Genomic DNA, 14208 nt, shown 5'->3' with positions numbered 1-14208 from the left:
TCAGCCAACGGTCTCCGCCTCGCCCGACCCAGGGGCTCGGACTCGACCTCGGCCACGGAAGACGGACTCGACCTCGGTTTCGGAGGAGCTTCCACATCGCCCAACCTAGGGCGCAGACCTGTCACGTCAACAGGAGGCGCCATCATCACCCTACCCCAAGCTGACTCGGGCCACGGGGAACAAGACCGGCGTCCCATCTGGCTCGCTCCGCCAGATAGGCAATGATGGCGCCCCGCATACTCTGTGACGACGGCGGCTCTCAGCCCCCTTACGGAAGCAAGAGGACATCAACAAGGACTCAACAGCTCCGACAGTTGTCCCTCCGCCAGGCTCCAGCGCTCCTCCGATGGCCACGACATCACACCAGCTGGGTGCCAAAATCTCTCCGGCTGCCACAACGGCATGTACTTAGGGCGCTAGCTCTCCTCCGCTAGACACGTAGCACTCCGCTACACCCCCATTGTACACCTGGATCCTCTCCTTACGCCTATAAAAGGAAGGACCAGGGCCCTCTTAGAGAAGGTTGGCCGCGCGGGGACGAGGACGAGACAGGCGCTCGCGTGAGACCGCTCGCTCCCTCTCCCGCGTGGACGCTTGTAACCCCCTACTGCAAGCGCACCCGACCTGGGCGCGGGACGAACACGAAGGCCGCGGGATTTCCACCTCTCTCACGCCCATCTCCGGCCACCTCACTTCCCCCCTTCGCGCTCGGCCTCGCGCCGACCCATCTGGGCTGGGGCACGCGGCGACATTTCACTCGTCGGCTTAGGGACCCCCCGGTCTCGAAACGCCGACAGCTACTATACCGACAACTACCTCATCCATCTCAATCCATGCTACAACATAAGCAAAAGTATATCCAATCTAGTAGAAATATTGCATATATGCAAACCATCCAAATCAAAAACTGCACATGAATGACTCTGATAGCAATGTGGAAAGGGACACACTACACAGTATCATATTGAAAGTGTCTTGGAGGTAATAGAAGGATTTCAATGTCACCTAGAGGAGGTGAATAGGCAATTATAAAACTTTAACTCTATTAAACTCAACTTGTTTGATTTACAAACACTTATGTCGCCTAGTGGATTGATGTATTATCCAACAAAGTACCTGCACTTCACAAACACTTATACCAAATATAATGTAAGAATGGTAAGTGATGGAAATACACACAAAGAACAAGACACGTGATTTATATCGCGGTACAGCCAAGCCTCAAATGCTTGTCTACTCCACGTTAGAGGTTGTCCAACGGTTTGGAGTATGTTTTCAACTCGCTCCTCCTACTCAAGTTTACCACCTCTTTTCATAAAGCGAGTCTTCCACTATCTCTTGTTTATAATGAATAAAATCTTCCATACTATTCCCATATCAAAAGAACTACTTCCAATGTTCTAAATTGTAAGATATTTTAACTACTCTCTCCATTTTTGGAATGAAAAGTATGATACTGGTACAAGATACACCTTTCACAGTATATAGTATCATACTTATATGTTTTAATTATTTAATTTGTGTGATGTTCATCTAAGCATTATTTTTTGTTTCATAACCTAAGATATCGTGCCAAAGCATTAGTTATCTTACTTAAGATACACCTTTTCTCTCTCTCATATTAAATACCCTGTCACATAACCGAAAAATTATGTGACATCTCATTAATGTGTATGATATTGTCTATTGGGAATAGCCTTAGGGCTTGTTCTAACACCGTATTAGAGTTCTCCAGTAGATCATGTATATGTAGTGAAAACATTAATTGTTCTGCATTGTAGACTATAGTATTTACGGAATGAAGTTTAAAATAGAAGATGTGATATAATATATAAGTTGAAAGGGAATTGATCCATTTCTAATCAAATTGAATATAAAGGAAAATAATTTCTTTCAATCCTGTCCGATCCCGATACATGTACTACAACGAAATAAGGCCTCATGCATGGAAAGAGGGAGTAATAACAATACACGGACGGTCCATGAGTGACAAACAACACGTCTGATGCTAATCACCTGCTCGTACATGTCCAATGTTAAGCTCACAGCCACAGGCATCTGACGCTGCACCGCGCTGCAGCAGAGGGCTCGCTGCTCCGGTGGCGCCCGTCCGTCGAGGCCGAACCGCACAAGGGCCGCGGCACAGCCATGCCGCACAGGTGCAGCAGCAAACGGCCGGCGTCCTGCCGAGCGCCACCACGCACGCCAGGGCTAGCACCGCTACAAGCAGCAGCGGCGTCGTCCAGCCGCCTGCTGCGTTCACGCGACGACGACCAGCGGTGGCTGCTGCTCCTCTGCTCGCCTGCGCCTCGGCAACGTCGGACACGTGCAGGGGAGCAGCGGCGCAGCAGCCTCCTCCTTGGACGTCATCGCTAGCCCGCGGCCCCGCGGCGGCTCCGGCTCCGGCGCCGGCGCTGACAGCTTCTGACAACGCCCCGCCTCCCCGGCTTCTGGCCCCGTGCTTCCGGCCGGCGAGCCTGAGCTCCTGCAGCGCGGCGGCGAGCCCCGCGCGCACGCGTGCCCGCTTCGCGGCTCCGCTCTTCTTCTTGATTGACTCGCTCCTGGAGAGGATGTGCCTCGCCGTCGCCGGCGGGGGCGGTGCCCGTGGGAAACTGCCGGCTCGCCGCAGCACCCTAGCGCCATCGTCGCCGCCGAACATGGACGATCGTCAGTTGTGGGTCGTGACTCGTGAGCGCTGGGCCGAGTGAGTGACAACCCGTGGGATGCTATGCGTCTGCGACAGCGCCGCTGCTCGTCTGCCCAAATAATAGCTGAAGTGGAAGTGAAAGTGAGCGAGGCAAGGTCGTGCTGTGACGCATCTGCCTGCTACTGGTCTCTGCAGCTCCGCCTCCGCGTGAGCATGTCGAGCGCGTGGTCCGCTGCAGCCTGCAGGCGAGTGAAGAACAGGAAGTCAGCAGCTGCTGCATCGATTGGTGAACCCGAGTCCCGAGAAGACGCGTGGGACGCTGCCGCATCCAAGGACGACTCGTGACCGTGAGTCCTGACCGCGTCCGTACGGCACGCTCGCCCCCATGGCCCAAAACGTGTAGCGCGAAGCCTCTCGTACGCCTACGGGCTATCAATGTCGACGGACGACTTTATTGCCTTGCCTCTATCTCAAATTTTGTTTGGGGAACTTTCGGATACATATTAGGATATCAAATTTTTTGTATTCTTTCTATGATTACGAACAAATAATATATAAAATTTGCTATATAAATTTATATTCTTATTTTTTAGCGTCGAAGCTATTAATCTTCATAAAAAATAAACATTAAATTTGTTTTATATCTTTTTAAATAATTGATATAAAATTCGGATGTCTATCCAAATAAGAATTTGAATATTTTTTACCTTTTTGTTGTAGGAATAAAATAATGTACATACAAAATTATACAAAAAAACTATTTAAATACTTCATAATATTATTAATAACATTGTCAAAAATTAGCTTTAAATTCTATATATATCTATGCTAAAATATTAAATTTGTGATATAAGTCGGATGTTTAAGGAACATCTCTACTTTTAGTTCATCGAAATTTTATCGGGTCCACTCCGTTAGTCACGTGCCTATTCGAAACAGGTTACTCTATCAACATAATACTAAAACAATAAACAGGTTACTCCGTTAGTCATATGCTTTGGGTTTTCTGATTCCAAAGATTCTCTAACACCTTTTGATCCTAGTTTAAAGCTTCGCAAGAACAGAGGACAAGGAATTAATCAGTTGAGATACTACCTTGTTGGTGCAACCAGGCCTGATATCTCGTTTGCTGTGAGCAATTTGAGCAGATTCACTTCTAATCCAGGAAGCGGTCACTAGTGTGCACTAGAACGTGTAATGAGATACTTGAGAGGTACTTCTGCGTATGGACTTCACTATACTGAGTAACCTGCTGTACTTGAAGGATATAGTGATTCCAACTGGATCTCAGATGCAACTGAGATGAAGGCCATAAGTGGATATATATTCACAATTGGTGGGGCTGCAGTTTCTTGGAGGTCTCGTAAGCAGACTATCTTAACGAAGTCTACTATTGTCGGGGACCATAATTAGGGGTACCCCCAAGACTCCTAATCTCAGCTGGTAACCCCCATCAGCACAAAGCTGCAAAGGCCTGATGGGCGCGGTTAAGGTCAAGGCTCAGTCCACTCAAGGGACACGATCTCGCCTCGCCCGAGCCCAGCCTCGGGCAAAGGCAGCCGACCCCAGAGGATTCACGTCTCGCCCGAGGGCCCCCTCAAGCAACGGACACACCTTCGGCTCGCCCGAGGCCCAGTCTTCGCAGAGAAGCAACCTTGGCCAGATCACCACGCCAACCGACCGTATCGCAGGAGCATTTAATGCAAGGATCGCCTGACACCTTATCCTGACGCGCGCTCTTCAGTCGACAGAGCCGAAGTGACCGCAGTCACTTCACCGCTCCACTGACCGACCTGACAAGAAAACAGCGCCGCCTGCGTTGCTCCGACTGATGTGCCACTCGACAGAGTGAGGCTGACAGCAGCTAAGTCCAGCCTCGGGCGCCATAGGAAGCTCCGCCTCGCCCGACCCCAGGGCTCGGGCTCAACCTCGACGCTGGACGTCGGACTCCGCCTCGCCCGACCCCAGGGCTCGGACACAGCCTCGGCCTCGGAAGACGGTCTCCACCTTGCCCGACCCCAGGGCTCGGGCTCAACCTCGACGCTGGACGACGGACTCCGCTTCGCCCGACCCCAGGGCTCGGACACAGCCTCGGCCTCGGAAGACGGTCTCCGCCTCGCCCGACCCAGGGCTCGGACTCAACCTCGACTTCGGAAGACGGACTCCGCCTCGCCCGACCCCAGGGCTCGGACTCAGCTTCGACCTCGGAAGACGGACTCGACCTCGACCTCGGAGGAGTCTCCGCCTCGCCCGACCTAGGGCTCGGACCGACCACGTCACAGGGGGGGCCATCATTACCCTACCCCTAGCTAGCTCAGGATACGGGGAACAAGACCGGCGTCCCATCTGGCTCGCCCCAGTAAACAAATAAAGATGGCGCCTCGCGTGCTCTATGACGACGACGGCTCTCAGCCCCTTACAGAAGCAAGGATACGTCAGCAAGGATTCGACAGCCCCGACAGTTGTCCTTCCACAGGGCCCAAGCGCTCCTCCGATGGCCATGACATCACATGAACAGGGTGCCAAAACCTCTCCGACTGCCACGACGGCATGTACTTAGGGCTCTAGCTCCTCTCTGCTAGACACGTTAGCACACTGCTACACCCCCCATTGTACACCTGGACCCTCTCCTTACGCCTATAAAAGGAAGGTCCAGGGCTCTCGTACGAAGAGGTTGGCCGAGCGGGAGAACGGGCCGACGCATAAGGCTCTCGCTCTCTCTCTCCCACGCGAACGCTTGTAACCCCCTACTGCAAGCGCATCCATCCGCCCTGGGCGCAGGACAACACGAAGGCCGAGGTTTCCCCTTTCTGTTCTCCCCCCTTTGTGTCCCGTCTCGCGCCGACCCATCTGGGCTGGGACATGCACGACAATTTACTCGTCGGTCCAGGGACCCCCCGGGGTCGAAACGCCGACAGTTGGCGCGCCAGGTAGGGCTCTGCTGCGTGTTGACGAACAGCTTCCCGTCAAGCTCCAGATGGGTAGTCTCTAGCAACCTTTCCAACCTGGGACGATGCTCCGTTTCGGGAGTCTTGAGTTCATGTCCCTCGACGGCAGCTACGACATGATACTCCTTCCTCCGCCGCGCGACAGCGACAATGGCGGCCGTCAGCCCGCCCGCCGGCGGCGGAATCAACGATGTCTTCCCCACATGGCGGAAGAACAACACCCGGGTTTGTCCTGTCACCTCCCCCACCGACGGAGGAGGAGGCGGGGCAACCATGGCCAAGCAGGAGGCGGCACCTCGTCGGCTGTCGAGCAAGTCGACGACGCCGGCGCCCCAGCGGGGGACACGTCGGGCTTCGACCTTGCGTCTGAGACAAAGACGAACGCCGTTTCCCCGCAACACGCCAACCCCAAGCAGACGAACGACGCCAGCACGCTCGCGAAGGACTTGCTGGGCGTAGCCCTCGTACCTGAGACAACGGTGCAGTCCGCCCCTGATGCGACTTCGTCACCGCCCGTCGACCAAGAGGTACCGACCGATTCCCATCTCGTGCCTTTTGGATTCAGCTTCGACCCACCAAGCGACCTCGCTTCGGTGGAAGCCTTCATAGAGACATGTACCAACCCTCCGGGGTACCATATGCGGTCGCCCTGGGACAGACTAACGACCGTCTCGACCTACGGACCCTCGGGTTCCGAGGAAGATGACGAGCCCGACTTTTGTTGGGATTTCTCCGGGCTCGGTAACCCCAGTGCCATGCGGGACTTCATGACCGCATGCGACTACTGCCTCTCCGATTGTTCCGATGGTAGCCGCAGCTTCGGCGACGAGGACTGCGGCCCGAGTCGTGAATGTTTCCATGTCGATCTAGGGGGTCCCGGCGAAGGCAACCATCTTGGTATGCCGGAGAGCGGCGATCCCCCTAGGCCTGCGCCTCGCGTTGACATCCTTCGGGAGCTAGCTGTGGTCCCAGTCCCTGCGGGGGGTCAGGACGCACAGCTCGAGCAAATCTGTGAGGTGCAGGCCAGGCTCGAAGAGGGAGCAGGAACACTTGAGCAGTTCCGGCGGAACATCGGGCAGGAATGGGTAGACCAAGCTCCGGCCGGAGAAGCGCGTCATCTACCCCAGGGCATCTAGCACTGCGTTGCCGACGACGTCAGGGCAAGGCCGCCACCGGCTTCTAGTGGGGTCGGCCAGAACCTGGCTGCAGCAGCAATACTACTCCGCGTGATGTCGGAACCATCGACCACCGAAGGGCGGCGTATCCAGGGAGAGCTCAAGAATCTCCTGGAGGATGCCGCGGTCCGACAGGCCGAAAGCTCTGCCTCCCGAAGGCAGGGGTACCTCTCGGAGCATCGCACTGCGACTTCCGGATTCGTGTGGGAAGCCTCGGTCCACACCGGGCACACGCGGAACACCGCGCCTGCGGCCCCGGGTCGCCTCGGCAACGAGCACCACCGCCGCGACCGTCGAGCCCACCTCGACGAGAGGGTGCGCCGAGGCTACCACCCCAGGCGTGGGGGACGCTACGACAGCGGGGAGGATCAGAGCCCCTCGCTCAAACCACCCGGTCCGCAGACTTTCAGCCAGGCCATACGACGGGCGCCGTTCCCGACCCGGTTCCGAACCTCGACTACCATCACAAAGTACTCGGGGGAGACGAGGCCGGAACTGTGGCTCGCGGACTATCGACTGGCCTGCCAGCTGGGAGGAACGAACGATGACAACCTCATCATTCGCAACCTCCCCATGTTCCTCTCCGACACCGCTCGAGCCTGGCTGGAGCATCTGCCTCCAGGGCAGATCTCCAACTGGGACGACCTGGTCCAAGCCTTTGCCGGCAACTTCCAGGGCACGTACGTGCGCCCTGGGAACTCCTGGGATCTCCGAAGCTACCGACAGCAGCCAGGAGAGTCTCTCCGGGACTACATCCGGCGATTCTCGAAGCAGCGCACCGAGCTGCCCAACGTCACCGACTCGGACGTCATCGGCGCGTTCCTCGCCGGCACCACCTGTCGCGACCTGGTGAGCAAGCTGGGTCGCAAGACCCCACCAGGGCGAGCGAGCTGATGGACATCGCCACCAAGTTCGCCTCTGGCCAGGAAGCGGTTGAGGCCATCTTCCGGAAGGACAAGCAGCCCCAGGGCCACCAGCCGGAAGACGTCCCCGAGGCGTCCACTCAGCGCGGCACCAAGAAGAAGAACAAGAAGAAGTCGCAAGCGAAACGCGACGCCACCGACGCGGACCTTGTCGCCGCCGCTGAGTACAAGAACCCTCGGAAACCTCCTAGAGGTGCCAATCTCTTCGATAAGATGCTCAAGGAGTCGTGCCCCTATCATCAGGGGCCCGTCAAGCACACCCTCGAGGAGTGCGTCATGCTTCGGCGCCACTTTCACAAGGCCGGGCCACCGGCGGAAGGTGGCAGGGCCCACAACAACGACTAGAAGGAGGATCACAAGGCAGAGGAGTTCCCCGAGGTCCACGACTACTTCATGATCTACGGTGGGCAAATGGCGAACGCCTCGGCTCGGCACCACAAGCAAGAGCGTCAGGAGGTCTGCTCGGTAAAGGTGGCGGCGCCAGTCTACCTAGACTGGTCCGATAAGCCCATCACCTTCGACCAGGGCGACCACCCCGACCGCGTGTCGAGCCCGGGGAAATATCCGCTCGTTGTCGACCCCGTCATCGGCAACGTCAGGCTCACCAAGGTCCTCATGGACGGAGGCAGCAGCCTCAACATCATCTACGTCGAGACCCTCGGGCTCCTGCAGATCGATCTATCCTCGATCCGGGTCGGCGCGGCGCCTTTTCACGGGATCATCCCCGGGAAACGAGTCCAACCCCTCGGACAACTCGATCTGCCCGTCTGCTTTGGGACTCCCTCCAACTTCCGAATGGAAACCCTCACGTTTGAGGTGGTCGGGTTCCGAGGAACCTACCACGCAGTACTGGGGAGGCCATGCTACGCCAAGTTCATGGTCGTCCCCAACTACACCTACCTCAAGCTCAAAATGCTGGGCCCCAACGGGGTCATCACCGTCGGCCCCATGTACCGACACGTGTACGAATGCGACGTGGAGTGCGTGGAGTACGCCGAGGCCCTCGCCGAATCCGAGGCCCTCATCGCCGACCTGGAGAGCCTCTCCAAGGAGGCGCCAGACGTGAAGCGCCACACCGGCAACTTCGAGCCAGCAGAGACGGTTAAGTCCGTCCCTCTCGACCCCAGCAACGACGCCTCCAAGCAGATCCGGGTCGGCTCCGAGCTCGACCCCAAATAGGAAGCAGTGCTCGTCGACTTTCTCCGCGCGAACGCCGACGTTTTTGCGTGGAGTCCCTTGGACATGCCTGGCACACCGAGGGATGTCGCCGAGCACTCGCTGGATATCCGAGCTGGATCCCGACCCGTGAAGCAGCCTCTGCGTCGATTCGACGAAGAAAAGCGCAGAGCCATAGGCGAGGAGATCCACAAACTGATGGCTGCAGGGTTCATCAAAGAGGTATTCCATCCTGAATGGCTTGCCAACCCTGTGCTTGTAAGGAAGAAAGGAGGGAAATGGCGGATGTGTGTAGACTACACTGGTCTAAACAAAGCATGTCCGAAGGTTCCCTACCCTCTGCCTCGCATCGATCAAATCGTGGATTCCACTGCTAGGTGCGAAACCCTGTCATTCCTCGACGCCTACTCAGGGTATCACCAAATCAAAATGAAAGAGTCTGACAAGCTCGCGACTTCTTTCATCACACCTTTTGGCACGTACTGCTACGTTACTATGCCATTTGGTTTGAGGAATGCGGGTGCGACATACCAAAGGTGCATGAACCACGTGTTTGGCGAACACATTGGTCGGACCGTCGAGGCTTACGTCGATGACATCGTAGTCAAGACGAGGAAAGCCTATGACCACCTCTCCGACCTTGAAACGACATTCAAGTGTCTCAAGGCGAAAGGCGTAAAACTCAATCCCGAGAAGTGCGTCTTCGGAGTCCCCCAAGGCATGCTCTTGGGGTTCATCGTCTCCGAGCGGGGCATCGAGGCCAACCCGGAGAAAATCGCGGCCATCACCAACATGGGGCCCATCAAGGACTTGAAAGGCGTACAGAGGGTCATGGGATGCCTTGCGGCTCTGAGCCGCTTCATCTCGCGCCTCGGCGAAAGAGGCCTACCTCTATACCGCCTCTTAAAAAAGACCGAGTGCTTCACTTGGACCCCCGAGGCCGAGGAAGCCCTTGGGAACCTGAAGGTGCTCCTTACGAACGCACCCATCCTGGTGCCTCCCGCTGCCGGAGAAGCCCTCTTGATCTACGTCGCTGCTACCACTCAGGTGGTCAGCGCCGCGATCGTGGTCGAAAGACGATAAGAAGGGCATGCATTGCCCGTCCAGAGGCCGGTCTACTTCATCAGTGAGGTACTGTCCGAGACCAAGATCCGCTACCCACAAATTCATAAGCTGTTGTACGCGGTGATTCTGACGCGGCGGAAGTTGCGACACTACTTCGAGTCTCATCCGGTGACTGTGGTGTCATCCTTCCCCCTGGGGGAGATCATCCAGTGCCGAGAGGCCTCGGGTAGGATTGCAAAGTGGGCGGTGGAAATCATGGGCGAGACAATCTCGTTCGCCCCTCGGAAGGCCATCAAGTCCCAAGTCTTGGCGGACTTTGTGGCTGAATGGGTCGACACCCAGCTCCCGGCAGCTCCGATCCAACCGGAACTCTAGACCATGTTTTTCGACGGGTCGCTGATGAAAACAGGGGCAGGCGCGAGCCTGCTCTTCATCTCGCCCCTCGGGAAGCACCTCCGCTACGTGTTGCGCCTCCATTTCCCGGCGTCCAACAACGTGGCTGAGTACGAGGCTCTGGTCAACGGGTTGTGCATCGCCATCGAGCTAGGGGTCCGACGCCTCGACGCTCGCGGTGACTCGCAGCTTGTCATCGACCAAGTCATGAAGAACTCCCACTGCCGCGACCTGAAGATGGAAGCCTACTGCAACGAGGTTCAGCGCCTGGAGGACAAGTTCTACGGGCTCGAGGTCAACCACGTTGCCTGGCGGTACAACGAGACGGCGGACGAGCTGGCTAAGATAGCCTCGGGGCGGACAACAGTCCCTCCGGACGTCTTCTCTCGAGACCTACATCAACCCTCAATCAAGACCGACGACATGCCCGAGCCCGAGAAGGTCTCGGCCCAGCCCGAGGCGCCCTTGGCTCAGCCCGAGGCACCCTCGGCCCCCGAGGGTGAGGCACTACGCGCCGAGGAAGAGCGGAGTGGGGTCCCGCCTAATCGAGACTGGCAGACCCCGTACCTGCAATATCTCCACCGAGGAGAGCTGCCCCTCGACCGAGCCCAAGCTCGGCGATTGGCGCGGCGCGCCAAGTCGTTCGTCTTGCTGGGGGACGGGAAGGAGCTCTACCACCACAGCCCCTCAGGCATCCTCCAGCGATGCATATCCATCGTCGAAGATTAGGAGTTATTACAAGAAATACACTCGGGGGCTTGCGGTCATCACGCAGCGCCTCGAGCCCTTGTTGAAAACGCTTTCCGACAAGGTTTCTACTGGCCGACCGCGGTGGCCGACGCCACTAGAATTGTCCGCACCTGCCAAGGGTGTCAATTCTACGCAAGGCAGACGCACCTACCCGCTCAGGCTCTGCAAACAATACCCATCACCTAGTCGTTTGCTGTGTGGGGTCTGGACCTCGTCGGTCCCTTGCAGAAGACACCCGGGGGCTACACGCACCTACTGGTCGCCGTTGACAAATTCTCCAAGTGGATCGAGGTCCGACCCCTAAACAGCATCAAGTCCGAACAGGTAGTGGCATTCTTCACCAACATCATCCATCGCTTCGGGGTCCCGAACTCCATCATCACCAACAACGGCACCCATTTCACTGGCAGAAAGTTCCTGGACTTCTGCGAAGACCACCACATCCGGGTGGACTGGGTCGCCGTGGCACACCCCATGACGAATGGGCAGGTAGAACGTGCCAACGGCATGATTCTGCAAGGACTCAAGCCGAGGATCTACAACGACCTCCACAAGTTCGACAGGCGATGGATGAAGGAACTCCCCTTGGTGGTCTGGAGCCTGAGGACGACGCCAAGTCGAGCCACGGGTTTCACGCTGTTCTTTCTAGTCTATGGAGCCGAGGCCATCTTGCCCACAAACTTAGAATACGGTTCCCCAAGGACGAGGGCCTACGACGACCGACGCAACCAGACCAACCGAGAAGACTCACTGGACCAGCTGGGAGAGGCTCGGGACGTGGCCTTACTACACTCGGCGCGGTATCAGCAGTCCCTGCGACGCTACCACACCCGAGGGGTTCGGTCCCGAGACCTCCAGGCGGGCGACTTGGTGCTTCGACTACGACAAGACGCCCGAGGGCGGCACAAGCTCACGCCTCCCTGGGAAGGGCCGTTCGTCATCGCCAAGGTTTTGAAGCCCGGGACGTACAAGCTGGCCAACAGTCAAGGCGAGGTCTACAGCAACGCTTGGAACATCCGACAGCTACGTCGCTTCTACCCTTAAGATGTTTTCAAGCCGTTCATATACCTCGTTTACATATGAAGTCTAACCATCAAGGAAGGGTCAGCCTTGCCTCGGCAAAGCCCGACCCTCCCTCGGGGGCTAGAAGGGGGGAACCCCCTCCGCGTCAAAATTTTCCTCGGAAAAAGTCTTTCTGCCAGAATATCTTTTGTGCTTTTCGACTACTTCGGTAGTGGGATCATGAAAACGATGGAGTACACGTAAGCAGGCAAGGTCGACCGAGCCGAGGGACTCCTACGCCTCCGGGATACGGATACCTCACTCATCACCTTCTGCGAGAAGTAACTCGCGTTCGGATGAGCGATCCTGCTGACCGAACAAGCCTTAACGCTCAAAAGACTTTCTGCCGAAACGGTTTTTCGGGTTTTCTTGGCTACGTCGATAATAGAATCCCGCGGACGAGCAAGAGTACACATAAGCGGCAAGGCCGACCGAGCCGAGGGATTCCTACGCCTCCGGGATACGGATACCTCACTCATCACCTTCCGTGAGAAGTAACTCTAGCTCGGATAAACGATTCTGCTACCGACGAGCAAGCCCTGATACTCGAAACAAGAGGAAAAGAAACGCAGCTTTACAACACGACGACGATATGTTTAGGCCTCGGCGGTCGCAAAAAACATACACACACTACAGACAAAGCTGATCCTGCAGGTTCAGACGTCGATGGAGGGGGAGCAGCAGCACCCTCGGCGTCAACTCCACCTTTGGTGAAGTCCGACCGAGCCTCGGACGACAACACGGGCAAAGGATCTCCGCTTCAAAGGACGACGTCAGCACCACGCCCGGGCCATCGCCGCCAGGGTCTCCTCCAGGAACCCGGCCCGAGCAGACGGCTCGGCCGGTCGCCCCGAAGCCTCAGCCAGCTGTCCCCCGAGGACACCAGCCCGGCTCGTGGCCTCGACAACTCGACTCCGGCGTTGGTCCCGCCAGTGGACGACCCGGCCAGGCCCCGGACGACGAAGCTTCCTTTTTCGAGCCAACTCTGCCTCGGTCCACGCTGACACCGCTGCCCTCGGCCCCGGCTCACCGCAGAGCGGCTGAGGGTTTCTTTGACTAAGCAAGTGAAGCCTCGGGCGGCAAGGCCGACCGAGCCGAGGGATTCCTATGCCTCCGGGATACGGATACCTCACTCGTCACCTTCCGCACAGAGTAACTCACATTTGGTTAAGCGGTTCGGCTAGCCGACAGGCGAGTTCCAGTGCTCGAAAATGAGGAAAAAACATGGTATTACACCCAAAAATATCTACATGTTCAGGCCCCGACAGGCACAATGAACAGACACCGGCACTCAAGGTGCCATTACAAACGGAACTCTGGTTCCACTCCCACAGGTACAAACAACCCCCCACATTGGAGGGCCTGCGGGGCGACAAAACCCCTGGTGGCTCGCCGACGCCCGCTCCGGCAGCAGCAACAACGACCTTCGCTCCGAGTGGCCAAACAGCAGCAGCGATGACCTCAGCGCGGATGCTGCTGCGACGAGCTCCTCGCCCATGTCCCCACTCGAGGGGCGAGGACAAGCTATCAAAGCCAAAGAGTCGGAGGCCCGAAGCGCGGATGGTGGCGGCAATCTCGTCGACAACGAGGACTTCTTCAGCCGCCACCACCTCAATGTCGACGACGGCAGCCATCTGCCCACCGGTAGATCCCCACTCGGATCCTCCCAGACAGGCAAGCACCGACCTCCGCGCAAGAGGCGTCGTTCCGGAGCAAAGGCAGGACAGCCCAAGAACACGAACGCCGCCCTAGCAGCGCGCGACGTCTTGGGCGGCCCTCCGGTGCGCGCGGCGTGGCGACCGCTCGTACGGCGGGAGAGGGCACCGGGAGCCGAGCCAGAGCCAGCTGAGCCAGCGAGCCCAACATGCTGAAGATGACGACGCTCACGGCCGACCAGCCCCGCATTGTCGGAGTCCGCCCCTTCCGCTAGGCCAGTGAGCACCCTCTCCCCTGAATGCTGAAGGAGAGGGTGACCCACGAACCCGTGCGGGAGGTAGAGCTCCGGCTCAGCCCGCCCTCCATCCCAGCAAGGATGATGAAGATCCTTGAAGCTGAGGGCGGGGCAGAGG

At 57.4% G+C, this 14208-nt stretch overlaps 1 protein-coding gene across 1 annotated transcript; it reads right to left on the bottom strand.

Annotated features, from left to right (window-relative positions):
- Window positions 1-1892: 1892 nt before the first annotated feature.
- On the bottom strand, window positions 1893-2831 carry LOC100275047 (uncharacterized). The gene has a single exon (NM_001149246.2). It carries the CDS (start codon window positions 2657-2659, stop codon window positions 2009-2011), a length of 651 nt encoding a protein of 216 aa, NP_001142718.2. The 5' UTR covers window positions 2660-2831; the 3' UTR covers window positions 1893-2008.
- Window positions 2832-14208: the final 11377 nt, after the last annotated feature.

The sequence above is a fragment of the Zea mays genome, chromosome 6 (assembly GCF_902167145.1).
Source record: "Zea mays cultivar B73 chromosome 6, Zm-B73-REFERENCE-NAM-5.0, whole genome shotgun sequence".
NCBI classification, from domain to species: Eukaryota; Viridiplantae; Streptophyta; class Magnoliopsida; order Poales; family Poaceae; genus Zea; species Zea mays.
This window is presented reverse-complemented; position numbering and strand designations above follow the sequence as displayed.